The sequence below is a fragment of the Nicotiana tomentosiformis genome, chromosome 12, assembly GCF_000390325.3.
Source record: "Nicotiana tomentosiformis chromosome 12, ASM39032v3, whole genome shotgun sequence".
NCBI lineage: Eukaryota > Viridiplantae > Streptophyta > Magnoliopsida > Solanales > Solanaceae > Nicotiana > Nicotiana tomentosiformis.
Genome location: NC_090823.1, coordinates 5,201,984 through 5,224,666, shown reverse-complemented (window position 1 = coordinate 5,224,666; position 22,683 = coordinate 5,201,984). Strand labels below are relative to the sequence as shown.

Genomic DNA, 22,683 nt, shown 5'->3' with positions numbered 1-22,683 from the left:
TATCAACGTGATTCACAGAGTTAACAATAATTTTATTGACCAGTATAAATAATTAAATTCCTTCAAATACAGTAATTCTCAATATATTAATTAAATTTCTTCAATTCCAATAAATTTCCAAATTTATCAATTAGTCTCATTTGCAGGAATAACAATAATTCCTTAACAAGCAGGAATAACAATTCATTAAATTCCAAAGATTTTCAATTTATCAATTAGCTTCACAAGTTTCAATAAACTATTAAGGTATCGTGTGATTATTATTATTAAGCACGATTTCTGCCGAGGACGTACGACCCGATCCAGAGTGTCGTGTACACTGCCGAGGGACGTGCGACGCGATCCATAGATGCATCTATCCTGCCGAGGCGTTCGGCCCGCTCCACAAGAAAGGAGGACATTTTTTATGTACCTCCGGAAGGAGAGTATATTTATTATAAGATAAATTCGGGAGGAGAATAATTTCTTTTAACAATTAATTAATTTAACACAGAAAATCAAGCATATGATATTTTCATCCTTTAATATCTTTATCTAACAATTCACAATATATTCATATATATCAATTAATATTAATTAGTCAAGGAATACAATTTACACATTAATTCATGCTTTGAGTCCTAAACTACCCGAACTTTAGCATTTATAGTAGTTACGCATGGACTCTCGTCACATCGTGTGTACGTAACCCCTGCAATTAGCAATAATTATTCAATTTAATTCCTATGTGATCATTTTCCCCTCACAAGATTAGACAAGAGACCTACCTCGTCTCGAAGTCCACTTTCCGATTACCACGTCGCGTTGAATTCTTGATTCGACGCCGAAATATCCGAAACTATCCAAATATTATACACAATAATTAATATATGCTAAATAATTCGAAATTTATCTATTAAATAAATTACCTTATCCAAAATAGTAAAATTTCTAAAATTCACCCAGGGCCCACGTGCTCGAATTCTGGAAATTTTTGGATGGAAACGTTACCCATAATCTTAGGAACATAAATATATGATTTTTACTAAGTTCCATAACAAATTTCGTGGTTAAATCTCATTTTTGTCAAACACTTAGGTTATCACCTAAATCCATGGTTTTCACTAATTTACATGTTATAATCTACCAATAATCTATGTATGTAACTCATGTTATGTAGGAATTACTTACCTCAAAGTGCTAGGTGAAAACCCTCTTCCAAAAGCTCCAAGAATCGCCCAAGAGAGGAAAGAAAAGTGAGATATATGGCCTAAGTCGCACATTAAATGAGCTGGGCATAGGCCTTTGATGTCGCATTTGCGACACCATGTTCGCAAATGCGAGGGTCGCAAATGTGACACAACTCTCGCAAATTCGAAGCTGGGCCTTCAGCTGCTGGGGTCGCAAATGCGACCAAAGAGTCGCAAATGCGAACTCTGCTGGGATCGCAAATGCATCAAATGTGTCGCAAATGCGAACACTGCCTAGGTCGGGCTTCTTCGCAATTACGAAGCCCTTCTCGCAAATGCGAGGTTCGCATTTGCGAGCAATTTCTCGCATTTGCAAGACCTGCAACTGCTGCCAAGAAACACCAGATATCAGCTGCCTCAACTCTTCTTCAAATTCCAAATTCGATCTGTTAACCACCCGAAATCCACCCGAGACCCTCGGGACCTCAGCCAAATATACCAACAAGTCCTACAATATCATACGAATTTATTTTAAACCTCAAATCACATAAAACGATGCTAAAGCCACGAATTATGCTCCAATTCAAGCTTAATGAAACTTAAATTTTTTAACTTCTACATTCGATGTCGAAACCTATCAAATCAACTCCGATTGACCACAAAATTTGCACACAAGTCATAAATGACATAACAGAGCTATGAAAAAATTCGGAACTATATTCCGGCTACGGTATCAAAAGGTCAACTCCCCGGTCAAACTTCCAAACTTAAATTCTTGTTTTAGCCATTTCAAGCCTAATTTCACTACGGACTTCCAAATAAAATTCTGATCACGCTTCTAAATCTAAAATCACCATACGGAGCTGTTGGAATCATCAAAATTCTATTCCGGGGTCGTTTGCACATAATTCGACATCCGGTCACTATTTGAATTTAAAGTTTTTTTAATTGTTTCATCAAAATTCCATATCTCGGGCTAGGGACCTCGGAATTTGATTCCGTGCATACGCCCAAGTCCCAAATCACGATACGGACCTACCAAAACTGTCAAAATACTGATCTGAGTCCGTTTGCCTAAAATATTGACCAAAGTCAAACTTGGCCTTTTAAAGCCATTTAAGGAACCAAGTGTTCCGATTTCAACCCAAACACTTCCAAATCCCGAACCAACCATCCCCACAAGTCATAAATCATTAAATCACATACGAAAAGTTTTATTTAAGGGAACAGGGTTTTAAAAGTCAAAACGACCGGTTGGATCGTTACAGGAGAAGAAAAAAGAATACTCTTGTGAAATTTGAACATGATTTATGTGGTAATGTTTGATTATGCGAGTTTTACAACTTGTTTGGATGATAGTTACGTATCGTTTGATAATGTATCGTATTGTACTGTATCGTTTGATGAATATAATGTTTAGAACTTTGGATAGATTGTATCGTTTGATGTTGTTTCATAATATCACGCACCAGCAATATGAAAAATAAACTTGCAATATTATAAAGAAAAATTGTGATACGGGGTAAATTTATTATATAAAAAGGTAGGGTAAATGATAAAATAAAATTATTTAATAATAATAAAGGGTGAGATGAGAGAAAAAGAGAAGATAACGACGCAACCACACCAAATCGGTTGTTGCATAAAGTGACACATTTTGTCGTTACGTAACGACGAATTTAATGATACGATACAATAAAATTCAAGTAACAACCAAAATAAACATTGTATTTAAAGTAGTAATACGATACAATACAATAAGTAACAACTATCCAAACAAGATGTTAAGAAAAAAATAAAAGACTTTAAGAACTTATAAGTTAAAATCAATGATAGACAGTTATGCAAGTATAAACCATCTCATTAAAAATAAAATAAAAAATTTTAAAATTAGAATTAATTTTATTTTAAATATATTTTTTTTTTTTTGAGACAAACAAAAAAAATAATATTATGCCATGTAAAAATGGGACAGAACATGTGGAGCAGTCGGAAAAATTATTTTCAAGTTATAAAAAGCATTTTTTTTCTTTTTTCAACAAGTTATAAAAGCAGTTAAATAATACAAATCTGTGTAACTAAAAGGAATAAAATGAAAAATTATCTAATCCAGACGCCATTGTACAGAACTGAAAATAGAAAAGGACTGAAAAAATTATAGCAATGGAAGCATTGGTGGTGCTGGAAAAAATTCAGACCCGAATCCTCGAACGGATAAAAATCCTGGAGCACTCTCTTATTCCTTCCAATTTCTCTCCAAATCTCTCTCTAGAAACTTCCAACAAGTCCTCCACCGCCGCCGATCCTTTTCTCTCCGCCTCCGGCACCACCGCTTCCGCCACCGAAGACCACCTTTCAAGCATTCTCGTCGTCAATGGCGTTAGAGAGTTCAGCTTCAAGCGCGTTCCCTCTGATTACTATGATTGGCCTCTCGAAGCTCGTCGTGATGTTCTCGGTGCTGCATCCATTCATCATCTCTGCAAAAGCATCGTTCTGGTACCACTTTTGCTTTTATGTTTTTTTAGATGATTAATTTTGCAATTGTAATTAGGACTTTAGTTATATATGCACTAACAGAGTAATGAAATTGTTTATACTGTCAAGTGTAATTTATCCTATTATATCGTGTTACTTAGAAATAGTCACCTATAATTCCTCTCAAATGCCCTGTAAATACTTTTTAGATTGTTAGTGCATGGAATTTAAACCATTGTGTTCAAAGGCGCGCTTAAAGCGCACTTCAGCCCTGAAGCGAGGCACAAAACATGTTGAGCGGTTCGCCTTGCTTAACGGGCGGGTCAATGTCGTCATTAATTCCCTAAGGCGTACTTTTCCCTGCAAATGAGCGTAATCCGGAAGAGGCGACACTAAACAACTTATATTTCACTTTATCATATTTTTTTTCCAATTTCTTTGTCCATATAGTATTTGTTAGTTATGCTTATAAATATTAGTCTTGGACTACACATACATATTTGTATTTCTTTTTTCCATTTGCGCATTTCTTTATTAAAGCCCATGATTTATTTTCATTTTGAACTTAAAGCTCCTATGGACCTTAGCACTTTTTGGTGCTTTTGATAACACTGATTTAAACTTTATATAAGGTCTTTGAGTGAGCACGTAGTTTAAGAAATTCATTTTAACTTATTCCCCCTATTCAATTTATGTGACATAGTGACTTTAGAAATTTGTGTTCTTAGACATGTCTTAACAGTTGTGTGGATATAAATTTTTTGAAATGTATGGTATTAAACATGCATCTTTCTTCTGTATTTTATGTTGTTCCTATTTTTCCTATGATTTATATGGTGATACTGATATTGTCTCCTTTCGTCTTTTTGTCCTCTTGAGCCGAAGGTCTTTCGGAAACAGCCTCTCTACCTCTTCGGCAGTGTTGTGAAGAGCGTGAAGCGAGGAAAAGCGACAACCCCCATTTCACTTAAAGTGGGAAGCGAGAAGCGAAGCGCTCGCTTTTTTGAAGTGAAGCGGAATTTTAAAAAAAAAATTAAAATAAATACAGCATATACAACACATGTAATTGTAAGCAAATGTTCAATACTTCAATGTAAAGGATATAAAAATTAGAGGAAGAACAGTTTTTCTCTGTTAAAAACTGGGCAGAGAAAGAAGAACCCAAGGATTGGCATCAATTCTGAGAAAGAATTGAAGGTAAAAAAAAATTTCGCCAGCATTTCGCTGCTATTTGGACGTTGAAACAGTGAAAGAAAAAGAAGAGGAAGAAGAAGAAGAAGAAGAAGAAGGAGGAAAATCAGAACATACCTATTGCTGTTGAAGACTTACTTGAAGTTGAAGAATAAAAGACAGAACAACTTCGTTTTTAATTAAATAGCCTGGGTCTGTTTAAAAACAAAGAAGCGGTCGCTTCCTTCGCATCGCTTGGTCGCTTCTAGCTTTTTAGTGGGACGCGGTCGCTTTTTTATACCTGAGTCGCTTCACCCATGTGAAGCGGGCACTGAGTCGCTTCGCATCGCTTCTCGCTTAAAGCGAGGAAGCGAACGCTTTTTTAATCACTGCAATCTTCGGGGTAGGGGTAAGGTCTGCGTACACACTACCCTCCCCAGACCCCACTAGTGGGATTTCACTGGATTGTTGTTGTTGTTGTTGTTGTTGTTGTTGTTGTTAGTATTAAACATGGTATACAATTCGCGATTTTTGTTGCTATAAAAGCTTCTTGTTAAGGGTCAAATGGAAAGTGTGAAGTTAATTGTTTCCAAATATAAAAACGTGTCATTCTTTTTGGAATTCACTTATATGAAAATAGTGTCATATAAACCGGAAAGGAGAGGAGGGATTATGCATTTTGTTGGCTCTTTTTGATAGTATGTAATAGTTGAAAAGTTAGCTTGTCAAGAAAAAAGTACATCAAAATTTATTATTTGAGCAACTTAATGGATTTGAATCTTTAAAGTTGTGAAAGTTGGAGAGAAAGAAATGTTGTCAAATATTTATAACGTCCCAAAATGAAAACAATGTCATATAAATTGAAGCAGAGAGAGTACTTTTAATATACTTAATCTAAACAACTTTTCTATAAGTTGAATAGCAAAAGCATGAGGCTTCAATTCTCTGGTTTTGATGACATGTTATTATAAGATTGAGACGGTTTAGCTTAACCTTGTTCTAGATGATGTGATGTTGGATGAGGGAATTTTTTTAAAAAGGTGTTAATACACAATAGAGTGAAATCTGTTGACGAATGTACTGTCATGTGCGGCTTTCCAACCATGCCCCATTACCCCTTGGACGCGCCCCGTGGCGTCCTGGCCAGCTTCCCAACGCCCGTCGCCACGGTCGGCCCTGTGGTCTCGGCAACTCCAAGTGACAAGCGCGCATGTGCCTCTGTCTCCCCACCGATAGCCATCGCCAGCGCCCAGCCACAGGCAGATGCCAACAACGCCGCGCGCGCAGACCCTGATGCTAAAGACAAAGTTGCTACCAACAGAGTTGTTTCTGCTTTGTAGAAGACTAAGTCCTTTTCATTGTAAATGTAGAGTAGTTTTACTGCATTTTCTTTAAGTGTAATTTTCCAGCTTTTATAGGCCTAGTGATGTAACTTTGGTTTATTTTTTTTTAAGCATTATTAAGGGGACTAAGCAATCAAACTTTTAAGCAAGCAAACAATTCTCTGTACTGGTGTCTCTCCCCCCCGACACCGTATTGTTTTTCTGTAATAGCTTTCATTCAATGCAATCAAGCTTTCTTTCATTCTCAATTCTCTTTTTTGCTCTCTTTCAATTGATCACGACATTGGTTTTCCTGTACGGCACTGACAATCTAGTCTAGCGTATGAAGGGGACCTCAGTTGGCGGACAACAATCGCACTGACATCGGTTGCTTAGCCTTACGTCGCCCTTCCAAGGAACATCAGGAAGGCGCCGCGTAACAGTTGGTATCAGAGCCTAGGCTCGACATCGGACGAGGGATTACATTGCAATTACCACTATTTCTGACCATGGTGAATTATGGGGATCGCATTGCGACCCTTGAGGGAACGGTTGACGCATTACGACCCATCGTGTAAATGGTGCCCGACTTAAAGACCAGCCTAGTGCAAAGGTTGGACGACTTGGACCGCAAACTGATCCAGGCCGAAGTTGACATAGAAAACATCAGTCGCGACTCTGAAGGAGACCGGCAAACGGCAGCCACAGAGGCAACCGAAATTTTTGGTAAATTTGAGGTTCTCCAACAGGAGCGCGCCGAGGATTTAGCCAACAGGGCACAAGAGGTAGACAAGGTGACTGCCATGCAACAAACTATAGACAACTTGACAGGCCAGCTCAACGTTGTCAACACTGCTTTACAAGGCCTGCTTCGAGGAGGTGGAAACCAAATCGGGGGTATTGTGAACCTCGCCCCTGTGGCCCAAAAACTGAAAATTCCTGAGCCAAAGCCATACAGTGGAGCTTGAAATGCCAAAGAAGTGGAAAACTTCATCTTCGACATCGAACAATACTTCGATGCCGTGGGGGGCCTAGAAGAAGCTAAGAAGGTAGCAACTGCTGCCATGTATCTTCAGGGTGATGCCAAACTCTGGTGGCGGGTGAAGCCATCAAGGCTGGTGAAGATACTCTCGAGACATGGGCAGAACTGAAGGCAGCCATACGCCTACAGTTCTTCCCCGAAAATGTTGAGTACAATGCTAGGAAAAAGCTACGGGAGCTCTGCCAGACCAAATCAGTACGGGATTACGTGCGGGAATTCTCTGCGCTCATGCTGAACATCCGCGACATGGGGGACAAAGACAAACTTTTCACCTTCCTGGAAGGGTTGAAACCTTATTCCCGCATGGAGTTGCAAAGACAAAGGGTAGACACGTTACCTAAGGCAATCCAAGCAGCAAAGTGCCTTGGAGATTATCAAGTGGAAGCCCGGAAGGACAGGCCTCAACAGCCTGTCCGAGGAGGATACAAAGGAGGCCAGCCAAACACTGGTGGCCTTAGCAGAAGTGGAGGAGACCGGAGTGCAACCAAATCTAAGGCTCCCTCCTCAAGCAGTACTAGCGCTGCATCTAACAACAATGATCGGGGGAGGAAACCCCCCTCAGGATGCCGTCATTGCGGTGGACCACATTGGAACAATGAATGCCCACATGCACAAATGAACGCCCATCAAGCTTTTGAGGATGGGACGGATGACGATGCCGATAATGCGGACCAGACCGAACCAGTTGGTGCATTCAATGCCATTGTTGGCTCTATTTCTGAGCCTCTAGCGGGAACCAATGCTGGTATCCGTAAGAAGAAGGACCCCTGTCCAATCGCCAAGAAAGGGAAAAAGAAGGCGAACGAAATGACTCCTCCTCATCAAGAGAGGACCTTAATGTTCGTTGACATGAAGGTAAATGGCAAGCCCATTCGGGCGATGATAGACACGGGTGCTACCCACAACTACTTAGCCTCGACTCAGGTGGAGTGCCTTGGCCTAGTTGTAGGAAAGGGCAAAAGTCGTGTCAAGGCTATCAACTCACCACCTCAGCCAGTGGGTGGAATAGCCAAAGAAGTACCGGTGAAACTTGGCCCTTATGAAGGAAAGTTCAACCTGCGCGTGGTGATTATAGATGACTTCGAGTTGATAGTGGGGATGGAATTCCTGAGACATACCAATATCATGCCCGCACCGTATGCAGACTTGCTACTGATGATGGAGAAAACGGAGCTAAGCCCTGCATTATTCTGTGCATTCCCATGAAGATGGCCGCTGAGAACATCTCGGCCTTGCAGTTGAAGAAGGGGGGTAAAAAGACATGAACCCACGTTCCTGGCTACCCTCTGCATGGAAGATATAGAACGCTCCTCGGGTCCCATTCCTGCACCCGTGAAGGTGTTGCTTCTGGAATTTGAAGACATCATGCCACAAGACATGCCAAAGCGTCTTCCGCCTAGGCGAACTGTGGACCATGAGATTGAGTTGGTGCCGGGTGCGAAGCCACCTGCCCGGGCGCCGTACAGAATGTCACAACCCGAACTCACCGAGCTTCGGAGACAATTGACGGAAATGCTAGACATAGGGATCATCGTGCCCTCTAAGTCCCCATACGGGTCCCCTGTGCTATTCCAAAAGAAACATGATGGTAGTTTACGACTCTGCGTGGATTACCGGGCTCTAAACAAAATCACCGTGAAAAACAAGTACCGTATCCCGCTAATGACAGACTTGTTTGATAGACTGGGTGGTGCGATGGTATTCACCAAAATAGACCCGAGGACAGGTTATTGGCAAGTTCAGATTGCAGAGGGTGATGAGCACAAGACGACCTGTGTGACAAGATATGGGTCGTACGACTTCCTGGTTATGCCCTTTGGCTTGACTAACGCGCCAGCCACATTTTGCACCTTGATGAACCAAGTCTTCCGAGAATACATTTATGAATTCGTCGTGGTTTATTTGGATGACATTGTGGTATATAGCCAAACACTGGAAGAACACCTGGAGCATTTGCGAAAGGTCCTAGCCCGATTGCGGGAGCACGAATTATATGCAAAGCTATCCAAGTGCTCCTTTGCTCAGAAACAAATTGACTTCCTCGGATATGTCATCGAGGAAGGGCGGATCAAGATGGACCAGCAGAAGATTCAGGCCATCACAGAATGGCCGCCTCCTAAGGATATCCACGCCTTGAGGTCGTTCCTTGGCCTATGCAACTTCTATCGGCGGTTTGTGAAAAGTTACTCCCTCATTGCAGTGCCGCTGACAGAACTTCTCAAGAAGGTCACACCGTGGGATCGGGGCCCCAAGCGGGCAGAGGCCTTCGACGCATTGAAGATGGCTATGTCTAGTAGCCCAGTCTTGGCCCTTCCTGACTTGGCCAAGCCATTCGAAGTGCAAACGGATGCCTCTGACTATGCACTTGGTGGAGTATTGCTACAAGAAGGGCATCCCGTAGCATACGAGAGCCGGAAGCTGAAGGATGCAGAGCGGCGCTATGCCGCCCATGAGAAAGAATTATTGGCTGTCGTTCATTGCTTACGCCTTTGGAGGCATTATCTACTGGGAGCCCCATTCGTGGTCAAGACAGACAACACAACCGTTAGCCATTTCATGACCCAACCAAAGCTGAATGGTCGACAGGCTAGGTGGCAGGAACTCCTAGCGAAATTTCACTTCAACCTGGAGTACCGAAGTGGGAAGACCAATCATGTTGCTGATGCACTCAGCCAGAGAGCTGATCTAGCATCGGTGTGTCTACTCGCAGCCCTAAAGGGAAGCGAAGTAACCACCACCATAAAAGACCAGATACAGGATCTACTCATCAAGGATCCTGCTGCACAGTATTTGGTTGATTTGGTAGGACAGGGCAAAACTCGCGAGTTCTACACCGAAGATGGTTTCATGAAAGTGAAAGGGAACCGACTTTATGTTCCTAAAGGAGGAGATCTGCGAAGGGCTCTTCTGGCGGAATGCCACGATACTTTGTGGGCCGGTCATCCCGGTGAGGAATGCACCATGGCATTGCTTCGCCGTGTATATTATTGGCCTCAAATGGTCGATGACATCGCTCAGTATGTGAAAACTTGTCTAGTATGCCAAAAGGATAAGTCAGACCACTTGACGCAGGCAGGGCTCTTGGAACCACTAGCTGACCCAAAAAGACCTTGGGAAAGCGTTTCCCTGGACTTCATCACTGGATTGCCCAAGGTCGGAGATCTCACAACTATCTTGGTTGTGGTGGATCAGTTTTCCAAGTATGCTACCTTTATAGCAGCCCCACAATATATATCAGCAGAAGATACAGCTCGACTATTCTTCTCTCATGTTGTCAAATATTGGGGCCTACCTAAAGACATTGTTAGTGATCGCGACTCACGCTTCACTAGCAACTTTTGGACCCAACTCTTTAAGTGCCTCGGGTCAAAATTGAGTCTTAGCTCAAGTTTTCATCCGTAATCTGATGGCCAGACGGAGCGATTCAATGGCATGCTAGAGGAATATCTCCGGCACTTTGTGACCGGATCGCAAAAGAACTGGGTGAAGCTTCTGGATGCTGCTCAACTGTGTTTCAATTCACAAAAGAGCTCAAGTACCAACAAAAGCGCTTTTGAAATTGTTACTGGACAACAACCGCTACTCCCCCACACAGTGAACGCCCCAAACATGTCAAAATCTCCTCGAACTGCTAGCTTCTCAAAAGAATGGAAGCAAAATTTGGAGATAGTGCGGAGCTATCTTGTCAAAGCCCAAAAGCGGATGAAGAGGCATGATGATCAGAATCGCCGCTTTGTTGAATACCAAGTGGGAGACAAAGTGATGGTCAAAATCCCAAAGCGGTACTTGTTTGCAGGGGTCCATGACCCTCGCCTATTGCAAAAATATATTGGACCCTTGTCCATTGAAAGGCGCATTGGGAAAGTTGCATACCGGGTGGATACCCCAGCTTGGTGGAAAATCCATCCTGTTTTCCATGTCAGTCTCCTGAAACCTTTTCGGGAAGATATGGAGGATCCTTCACGAAGCCAACTCACAATACCAAGTATTCGAGGTCCCAATTCAACCGGGAAAAGGCGTGTTGAAGCTATTCTGGATGATCGAGTGATTCACGCCTCAAGAAAAGATCACCAGGAGTTCTTGGTGAAATGGCAGGGATGTGATGCAGGGGAGAATACTTGGGAGAGGGGAACAAACCTCAAAACCTACAAGAGCCTGATTGATTAGGAAGGCGCCGAGGACGTCGCCAACTCAGGTGGGGGAGAATGTCATGGGCGGCTTTCCAACCATGCCCTATGACCCCTTGGATGCGCCCCGTGGCGTCCTGGCCAGCTTCCCAACGCCTGTCGCCACGGTTGGCCCCGTGGTCTCGGCAGCTCCGAGTGACAGGCGCGCATGTGCCTCTGTCGCCCCACCGATAGCCATCGCCAGCGCCCAGCCACAGGCAGATGCCAACAGCGCCGCGCGCGCAGACCCTGATGCTAAAGACAAAGTTGCTGCCAACGGACTTGTTTCTGCTTTGTATAAGACTAAGTCCTTTTCATTGTAAATATAGAGTAGTTTTACTGCATTTTCTTTAAGTGTGATTTTTCAGCTTTTATAGGTGTAGTGATGTAACTTTGGTTTATTTTTTTTAAGCATTATTAAGGGGGACCAAGCAATCAAACTTTCAAGCAAGCAAACAATTCTCTGTACTGGTGTCTTTCCCCCCCGACACCGTGTTGTTTTTCTGTAATAGCTTTCATTCAATGCAATCAAACTTTCTTTCATTCTCAATTCTCTTTTCTGCTCTCTCTTTCAATTGATTACGACATTGGTTTTCCCGTACGGCACTGACAATCTAGTCTAGCGTACGGAGGGGACCTCAGTTGGCGGACAACAATCGCACTGACATCGGTTGCTTAGCCTTACGTCGCCCTTCCAAGGAACATCAAGAAGGCGCCGCGTAACAGTAATTATGAAACCTCTCACGATGTATAACAATGGTACTTGAGAACGTAAGTGACTAAATTTAGAGAAGTATGATATTTGATTTATGTTTTTTGATATGTAAAGTTAATGTACTTCTGATGAAGCAACATATGCGAATATTTCCTCTCACTTCTATGAGAAACATAAACGACAGTAGGAAATACTGATTGAGGACCAAAAAGGCCTTATAATGTTACCACCCCTAAGAGCAAGAATAAAAACATGACCATGAGATTGCAGGTATGAACAAACAGATAAAGAAAAACCTTATACGGCTTCATGTGGCTATGAAAAATCCAACTTTGCTTCAGCATGGGGTGACGTGCTTCAGATATTTGTGCAGTGAGTGTAAAAGTTATTATTCATGACATTATCACTAAAAGAGATTGGATAATTCTGTAGTAAGTATTTTTAGATAATTTTCTTGGAGTTGTTCCTAGGATTATGGCCTTGTTGAGTTGAATTTGATCTTTTTATCCTTTTCCTCTTTCAGTTTAATTCCAAAGAACTGTGTAACTTTTCAAGTCATAACAATGAGCCTATGTTTAGGAAGCTTATACTTGGCCACAATTATTATCAATATCTGTAAAATTTGAATTAAGTTTGAACTGAATGGCCAAAGATCAGAGAAGTCATTATCCCCTTTTCAAAATGTGATCATTTTGGGGTATATTGGTGATGGTCCTCTTGTATTTCTGTTTCCTTGTAAACTTGTGAGAAACAGCCACACAGATCTCAAACAAAACCTCATTGTACCTTTGCAGATCTATGCATGAAATTGTGGTGTTGAAAATGCTTATGATATCGGGTGCTCATTTTTTTCCGTTTTTTCTTTTGTGAATTGGTGTGTATATGTGTGGGGGTGGGATGGGGGGATAAGTAGATAATGGATGCTCCTTAACTTTGAATCATCTCAGTGTCTCTATGCATGAGGTTCTTTTCTATCTTAGTCAAATCCTGTCTGCTCAAATGCAGGTAAATACTCAAGCCCCATCTAATATTACTGATTGTAGTGATCGTAACAATTCAAAGTACTACGTTGTTGTCGTACAGGTAACTATTATACCACTTGATTTGGGTTTTGGGGTGCTAGAAACAGTATCTACCACTAACATAATGTGCTTCTTATATATTCTTGATTGCAGTATACTGCTCGATTCAATGCTGAGACTGTGAAGAATTTTCTGTACACTCTCAACGATGGCAAGATAGCCAAAAAGAAATTCAACAGTAAGTTCCATCTCTAAGTTACTCAATACTTTCATCAGGTCTAGCAGTTAAAGTGATCAGCATGAGAATTAAATAGAGAAATATGCAGCTTTGAGAATCTTCACCATGTCTGAAAATGTCGAATTCGAAGTAATTAATTTGATTATAGTGAGAAAAAATTTCGCTGAAAGGTGGATATTAGCTGTGCAAGCTTTTGATGTATCAACCCGTGAGTCAACTCTGCCTCAAGCCCAAATTAATTGAGGTCGGCTATGGGAATCCACTATATCCATTCTCCTCTAGTTAGTCAGCTTTTGATGTATATATAAACAAAATCAAAAACCACAAATGAATCTGCATATATTGCATAAGTTTGTTGATTAAAGTATATGTTTGTCTTATTGAGTATAAAGAAGCAATCAATAGCCATAAATGAATGTGCATGTTTATATTGCATAAATTTGTTGATTAAAGTATATGTTTATGTCGTATTGAGTATAAAGAAGTAATCTTTTTGTCTTCCTCGGACCAGTCACATACTTTAGAAGCTTTTGCAATTCCACTTTAACCTTACAGCTTAAGAGAAAAGATTGAGAAATATTTCCAGAATTGAGATCCTTTATTTGAATGTCCACTTCTGTGTATTTAATGGTAAAAAATGAAAAGAGAGTTGGCCACTGCCAAGTGTACGTGTGTCAGACTTCGTGTGCTTGTTTCGTGAGTGATGACTTTAGCAATATTTTTGTCATATATGTTGTCTTGTTATACGGTTTTACTATGGACTTCAGCATATTGGGTAGCCCAAGTGATGGAAGTAGGAATTGCCGGGCAGCATAATTGTCTCTCACAAATTACAGCTTGTTGACTGATTCTTTCGTGGAAGCATGAAATTCAGGAATAAATTGTTATTCTAATGTTTGGATGATATGCTTAAAGGATCTCTTAATGGAAAGTTCTGGTGCGCTTCTTTATATGATCATTTTACTTTAACCAGCTTAGATAAACTAGCATGAAATTCTGTTATCTCATCCCAGTAATGCTCTCTCAGCAACTGTAAAGTAGATTATTTATAATCACAATGAAATGATTCAGCCACCGGATACAAGACTAAGAAAACTGGAACAAATTATCCGCTCAGAGAACATCCAGCAAAGAACTGAAGTTATGACTTATGAGGTTGAGAGACATGATTTATGTGCCTTGTTGCTTATTATTACTCTATCTTTTGGTTGTTGATGTACAGACATATGCTCCAAGTTTATGAGTTCTGCCCATATCTGGTGTCAGATTAAGTTGTCCGCTTCATGTAGAATAATAGTAGTATTATCTATTGGTTGCTTTTTGCAGTGAGGCTTGCTCCCGAGGAGATATCAGTGAAGCTGACTGGTTACGAACACAATGGAGTTACGTGTATTGGCATGAAAACAGATGTCCCGGTATTCACTCTCGCTGCTGCTTTTAGAAATTTTTCTCGCAAGGCTGCCTAGATATTTTTTTCCTAGACAGTGCTACTATCATGTTCATTGTGGTACTACTTGCATTGTAACTCATACTAATTTTACCAGGTGATTTTGGATGAAGCAATCACAAAGCTCAACCCTGACTTCTTCTGGTTAGGAGGTGGTGATATTGATCTTAAACTGGGGATGAGAACATCAGAATTTATCAAGTTTGTCAAACCATTTATTGTCAACTGTAGCAGTGCTTAAACTGACCCCGTTCTCACAAAGTTGGTGCCAGTAGGAAATTCCTTAAATTTTTTGCTGGTTAAATTTGATTTCTTAAGTTTCATCACATGATTGTAGTTTCTTGATAGATAGGTCTCATTGAATTTGAATTTTAAACTTGTATCAATAATCTCTATTGGTTAACCTCTTTAAATTTGTCATGCAATGGACAATGTACCATTTCCTGCTGGATAAAGTAGATTATGAAGTTCTATTCAAGCAAAAGGAGGGTTACTCTGAAGCATACATGTTCAAGGGAGAGAATCTGCACTGGTTAGTAGTACTTTTCCTTGGCTTGAATTACTCAAGTTCTTTAACAAAATAAGAAAGTAAAAGTCTGAGATGAACATTTAAATTAAAAATTACGAGAACTTGGGTTTTGGAATTGCCAAAGGGGTCCCATTCTTTTGGCATTTGTACTGGCACTTTGTTAATTTGAGTAATTAAGATACCAATATCAATAAAAATGCTAATTCTACTGGTCATTTTGATTAGTAACATAATTTTAAAACATATACTCCCTCCGCTTCAATTTATATGACATACTTTCTTTATTAGTCCATTAAAAAAAGAATGATATAGCATCCAAGGGTGTGGCCTAGTGGTCAATGAAGTGAGTGAGAACCATGACGTCTCAGGTTCAAATCCAAGCGGAGGCAAATATTATGTGATTTCTTCCCATCTATCCAAGTCTTGGTGGATAGAGTTACCTGATACCTCTTGTAAAGTTATAGAGAATGTTTCTGATAGACCCAGCGTCTCATGGAAAGCATGATCACAACGAAGCAATATGATAACTAAAGCACAAGAAACAACATGGAATGAAAGAATTCTAAGAATAAGAATATACAAGAATAATACTAATGTTACTTGTATTGAAAAAAAATAACAATTGGAAAAAAATAGTACTCCTATTATTATTAAAAAGAGAGGAAAAAACCTCTACATTAAGCCAAGTGGCCTATTGTGTTGTTAGTAGTAAGGAAAATAAATAAATAAATATATATATATATATATATATATATATATATATATATATTGGATAGCACAAGTAATAAGCTAATAAAGTGCCATAATAGCAAATGAAATAATACTGAATATAGTAGATTATGTAATTAAAAAAAAGTGAGAAACTGAAAAGTTATTCGATGATCATATGAATCTTTTTCTAATTTTATAAGATTTTCTTATTGGGTATGTTTTACTTAAAAAAGGAAATTAAAATTTAATTCAAGCAATATGATATAATATGATCAAATAAATTAAATTATACAACACGATTTATATTTTTCGCGCATCCACGCGGATGCTATATTAGTAATACTAATTGTCACATGTCTCATTTCTTTCATTAGTTTTCCCACATATTTCACGCCAAGAAAAAAGTGTCAAGTTTTGGTTGATGACTTGGTATTTGAACTTCCCTTTGGTTCTTTTAACTTTGTCTCTTTTTATCCTATCATTCTTTCCCTTTTTTTATAAACAAAGGGTTGGCCCGGTGTCAATTGACTTGAGCCTTGGGGTTTGCTCCCTTTCAAGGTCTCAAGTTCGAAATCCACTGGGTGCAAACAATTTTTGAGGGCCATCGGACCAAGTAAAACCTGAATTAACCGTGGTGCACTTGCGGGAAACTCTTTGCCGAGGGCCTGTGCATCCCCGGGATTAGTCGGGGCTCAAAAGAGACTCGGACACCCGGTGCAAAATAAAAAAAAAATAAACAAAGGAAAACAAAAAGAAACTTTGCTTTATACTATTCTTTCTCCATTTATAGATGCGATTTATAACAAGGAGATGCAACCAATACTACAACGATTTTCTTGTGCTATCCAACATAATAATTGGATTGAAAAAAAAGAAGAAGATCAACCCACAAACCAAATGGAACAAATGAGTAGGAATAAGACAAATAAAAGCGGATTTAGAATTTAAATTTGATAGATTCAACATTTAAGTTTTTATTACTGAATAATTATACTTTTTGAAGTTATGCATTCTGAATTAATATTGTTTTTTACATATATATTCTATGCTCTATATAGAAAATACTGGATTCATTTGAACTCATTGCACAAAAACTAGATCTCTCTATATAGCATATGTACTTGCATTCATTGGCTTAATTTACATTCAACTATGCATATAAAATATATACTTATGTTAAGTTTCAGCCATTGGTGCCGGAGTGAATATAATGGTATCTGATTACCGCCAAGAGGCCTCGCAAGATAGTTGGAATTCCTCCACCACTTAACAGTGGCGGAGCCAGAACATTTGCGAAGGGGGTTCAAAAATTTTAACAGTGCAATTTTCCGACGAACTCCTTTCCGCCTCCCTAAATCCACCCCTGCTACAGTACTATTAAGATTGAGTTTAAGTCAATACATATTGAGTTAATTAAGAACCTAAAGATAAATTAAAATTTATTTTGGAGCTAAAACAATGACTTTATTCCTGAAGTGTTGAACAACCTACTTATTGGTGCTTAAAAAGCAATTGAATATACCCACATTCTGAATATTAAACACAAAAAAGAATCTCAATTCCAAAAAAGAAAATCAACAATTATTTTTCATAAGTTTATCAAAGCAAATGCACTAGAAAACTCAATAATCTACGGACTACAATACTAAATTCTACAGAATCAAAAATTAACAAACAACAAACAAGAGTCATTAACCTAAATTAAAAAATAATATTCTTTAATAAAAGACTAATAAAATTCTGAAAAGGCGATAAAAGAGAAAGGAACTTACCTGGGGCTAACACTGGCGACCGTCGAGGTAGCAAAGAGAAGAATAGTGGTTGGGGGCTTGAGGCAGCGTGAGCAGTGGCGAAGAGAGAGAGAGAGAGAGAGTAGCAAATGAGTGAGGCAACAAAGAGAGAGAGAGAGAGAGAGAGTTAGGGATTTTTAACTCAAATCCTAGCTGGTTGTTATAAAATAAAGACAGTAAAGTAAAGACAAGTATAGAGAGAAACTGATATATTATTCAAACTTCAAACTTCTGTACATAATGAACTGAAAACTCCTCTATTTATAGAAGAAATGAAGCTGCTACTCTAAGCTGTTGTGCCAGATATAGATAATCTTCTACCATGGGTAATATTTATCCATAACGGAGTACCGAAAGGATAAGCTTCTTCACGAGGCCTATTTCCAATAGAGTACTAAATAGATAAACATATTTATGACGGAGTCTCATATGGATAAGTTTCTTCAGGAAGCTTATTTATAGCGGAGTACTAAATGAACATCCATAATATAATATATTTATAACACTCCCCCTTGAATATTCATTAAAAGATAATGTGCCTCATTAAAACCTTACTAGAAAAAAACCCCGTGAAAAAAAAATCCTAGTGAAGGAAAAAGAGTACACATATTTAGTAATACGCATTGCTAGCTGCCTCATTAAAAACCTTATAAGAAAAACCATGTGGGAAAAAACCTTAGTAAGGAAAAAAGAGTACATCGCGTATTTTACTCCCCCTGATGAAAACCTTGTTTCAAATATTTAAATCTCCGCATTCCAATCTTGTATACTATCTTCTCAAAAGTTGAAGTTGGTAAAACATTAGTGAATAAATCTTCCGGATTGCCACTTAAACGGATTTGTTGCACATCAATGTCACCATTTTTCTGAAGATCGTGTGTGTAGAATAATTTTGGTGAAATGTGCTTCGTTCTATCTCTTTTTATAAATCCTCCCTTCAATTGGGCTATGCATGCAACATTGTCTTCGTATAAAATTATGGGTCTTTTCTCACATTCCAAACCATATTTTTCTCGAATAAAATGAATTATTGATCTCAACCATACACATTCCCTACTTGCTTCATGAATAGCTATTATTTCAGCATGATTTGAAGAAGTAACAACAATAGATTGCTTTGTGGAGCGCCATGATATGATAGTACCTCCACATGTAAAAACGTACCCGGTTTGAGATCTAGCTTTATGGGGATCAGATAAATAACCTGCATCTGCATAACCAACAAGATCTGCACTATCTTTGTTAGCATAAAACAAACCCATATCAAGAGTTCCCTTTAAATATCACAATATATGCTTAATCCCATTCCAATGTCTTCGTGTAGGAGAAGAACTATATCTTACTAGTAAATTAACAGAAAATGCTATGTCAGGCCTTGTAGTATTAGCAAGATACATTAGTGCACCAATTGCACTAAGATAGGGTACTTCGGGACCAAGGAGTTCCTCATCCTCTTCTGGAGGCCGGAACAAATCTTTATTCACATCAAGTGATCGAACAACCATTGCTGCACTCAATGGGTGCGCTTTGTCTATGTAAAAGCGTTTTAAGACCCTTTATGTATAGGCAGATTGATGGATAAAGATCCCGTTGTTCAATTTGCAGACCAAGACAAAGTTTTGTCTTTCCAAGATTTTTCATCTCAAATTCTTTCTTAAGATATTCAATTGCCTTTTGGAGCTCTTCTGAAGTTCCAACAAGATTTATGTCATCAACATACACAACAAGTATAATAAATTCTGAAGCCATTTTCTTTATAAAAATACATGGACAAATAATATCATTTATGTAACCCTCTTTCAGCAAATATTCACTGAGGCAATTATACCGCATGCGCCCAGATTGCTTTAAACCGTACAAAGATCTTTGTAATCTGATTGAGTACATTTTCCGGGATTTTGAATATGCTTCAGGCATTTTAAATCCTTCAGGGATTTTTATGTAAATTTCATTATCAAGTGACCCGTACAGATAAGCTGTAACCACATCCATTAGATGTATTTCAAGCCTTTCACGTAAGGCTAAACTGATGAGATATCGAAATGTTATGGCATCCATAACTGGTGAATATATTTCGCACAAAAACCCATTTATGACCAATTGGCTTTATACCAGCAAGTGTTTGGACTACTGGTCCAAAGACCTCTCTTTTAGCAAGTGACTTCAATTCCGATTGAATTGACTCTTGCCATTTTGGCCAATCAGATCTTTGTCGATATTCTTCGACAGATCGGGGTTCAAGATTTTCACTATCTTGCATAATGTTAAGTGCAACATTATATGCAAAAATATTATCCACCACTATTTCAAATCGATTTAAATTAATCCCATCACCAGTAGAACTTATTAAAAGTTCCTCACTCACTTGAGTCTCAGGTTCATTGATTTCTTCAGGGATCTCAGAACTAATCAGATCTTGGGTCTCTTCAGGAGATCCCTTCATAATATCATTTTGATCATTTGTCGATTTTCTTTTTCTAGGATTTCGATCCTTAGAACCCAAAGGTCTACGACGCTTCAGACGTGCTTTAGGTTCACTATCTCTCATGCTAGTAGATGGTCCTGCTGGGACATCAATTCAGATAGGCACATTCTCTACAGGGATATGCGACTTAGTTATCCTTTTCAAATTAGTAAATGCATCTGGCATTTGATTTGCTATATTCTGTAAATAGATGATCTTTTGGACCTCCTGATTACATATAGGGGTACGTGGATCAACGTGAGATAATGATGAAACTTTTCACACAATTTCTCTTTTGATTTCCTTTTTCTCTCCCCTAATTGTGGGAAATTTGTTTCATTAAATCGACAATTTGCAAATCGAGCAGTACATAAATCTCCCGTCAATGGTTCAAGATAGCGAAAAATAGAGGGTGATTCAAACCCAATATATATTTCTAACCTTCTTTGGGGGCCCATCTTACTGCGATGTGGTGGTGCTATTGGCACATATACAACACATCCAAAAATTTGTAGATGGGCAATATTTGGTTCATGACCAAAAACTAATTGCGACGGAGAATATTTATTATAATGTGTTGGTCTGAGACGGATAAGTGATGCTGCGTGCAAAATAACATGGCCCCAAACAGTAGTGTGCAATTTTGTTTTCATAAGTAGTGGTCTTGCTATCAATTGCAGTCGTTTAATAAATGACTCTGCAAGGCCATTTTGAGTATGAACATAAGCTACAGGATGTTCAACTTTTATCCCAACTGATAGACAGTAATCATCAAAAGCTTGAGATGAGAATTCTCCAGCACTATCAAGGCGAATAACCTTTATAGGATAATCTGGGAATTGTGCCCTTAATCGAATTATTTGGGCTAATAACTTTGCAAACGCCAAGTTGCGAGATGATAGTAGGCGCACATGAGACCATCTTGAAGATGCATCTATTAGGACCATAAAATATCTAAACAACCCACTTGGTGGGTGAATAGGTTCACATATATCCCCATGTATACGTTCTAAAAAGGCAGGGGACTCAATGCCAACCTTCATTGGTGATGGTCTAGTGATCATTTTGCCTTGATAACAAGCATCACAAGAAAATTCATCATTTGTAAGCATCTTCAGGTTCTTAAATGGATGCCCACTCAAATTTTCAGTAATTCATCTCATCATTATTGATCCAGGATGACCCAAACGGCCATGCCAAAGCACACAAGTATTTGAATTAGTAACTTTCTGGTTTACGATAGAGTGTGTTTTAACTGTACTAATCTTTGAATAGTATAAGCCCAAAGATAAAGTTGGTAACTTTTCTACAATGCATTTCTTGCCAGAAATATTCTTTGTAATACAAAGATATTCCACGTTCATTTCATCTATTGTCTCAACATGATACCCATTTCGGCGGATATCTATAAAACTCAACAAATTTCTTCGGGACTTGGAGAAGAATAATGCATTGTCGATAATAAGTTTTGTTCCCTTAGACAGAAATACAGTAGCTCTTACGGAGCCTTCAATCAAACTTATATTAGCAGAAATTGTTGAAACATTTGCTTTTTCCTTATGCAAATAAGAAAAGTATTTCTGATCTTTGAATATGGCATGAGTTGTTCCACTATCAATTACACAAATATCTTCATGATTGGTCTTTAATCCAAACACAATTTGAGGATTATCCATATTCTTCAAAATGACATAAACAAAATAAATATGATAGTAAACATCATTTTCAAAGCATAACTTTTATTTATGTACAACAATTACATAACCATACTATCTAATACAAACAACAAAAAATAAAATATTTACATTTCTACAGATTCACTACCGATCACATGACTTGTTTCTCCTTCTGGGAGTGCAAAATAATCAGCTACATCCAAATGCATAAAGTCTAAATTATCTTTAGAAATAAAATTTGTTTTAACATTTTTCTCTGTCTTCTTCAGGGAGGCTTGATACAGCTCAACCAGGTGCTTTGGCGTACGACATGTACGTGACCAGTGCCCTTTTCCTCCATATCTATAACATGCATTTTCTGGCTTTGCTGCTAGTACCGCTTCATGCTTTTGTTCCTTCATTTTTCACTGCTGGTGGTGAGGAGGGTTATTTGGTGCATTGTTATTACCACGATTAGAGTTTTCTCCCCGACCACGGACATGACCACGACTGGGGACACGTCCTCTTTCAAGCTTAGCTTGGTGGAAGTTCGTCTCATTCACTTCAGGGAATGGACAAGAACCAGTAGGTCGACTTTCATGGTTTTTCATTAATAGCCCATTATGTTGCTCGGCTACAAGAAAATGTGAGATAAGTTTAGAATACTTTTTGAATCCCATCTCTCGATATTGCTGCTACATGAGCATATTCGAGGCATGAAAAGTGGTGAAAGTTTTCTCCAACATATCATGATTAGTAATATTATCA

The 22,683-nt window shown here is 38.9% G+C and overlaps 1 protein-coding gene across 1 annotated transcript; it reads left to right on the top strand.

Annotated features, from left to right (window-relative positions):
- Nucleotides 1–3,276: 3,276 nt before the first annotated feature.
- LOC104105728 (uncharacterized) lies at nucleotides 3,277–15,191 on the top strand. The gene is made up of 5 exons (XM_070191973.1): nucleotides 3,277–3,665; nucleotides 13,065–13,142; nucleotides 13,235–13,319; nucleotides 14,646–14,734; nucleotides 14,864–15,191. Exons 1-5 carry the CDS (start codon nucleotides 3,333–3,335, stop codon nucleotides 15,005–15,007), a joined length of 729 nt encoding a protein of 242 aa, XP_070048074.1. The 5' UTR covers nucleotides 3,277–3,332; the 3' UTR covers nucleotides 15,008–15,191.
- The last annotated feature ends 7,492 nt before the right edge of the window (nucleotides 15,192–22,683 follow it).

Bases quoted from the DNA above. Each gene is read 5' to 3' on its own strand.
- LOC104105728 (XM_070191973.1), top strand. From the start codon at position 3,333: ATGGAAGCATTGGTGGTGCTGGAAAAAATTCAGACCCGAATCCTCGAA. The intron at 3,666-13,064 runs GTACCACTTTTG...GCTCAAATGCAG, and splicing joins TCTGCAAAAGCATCGTTCTG to GTAAATACTCAAGCCCCATC. The intron at 13,320-14,645 runs GTAAGTTCCATC...TGCTTTTTGCAG, and splicing joins AGCCAAAAAGAAATTCAACA to TGAGGCTTGCTCCCGAGGAG.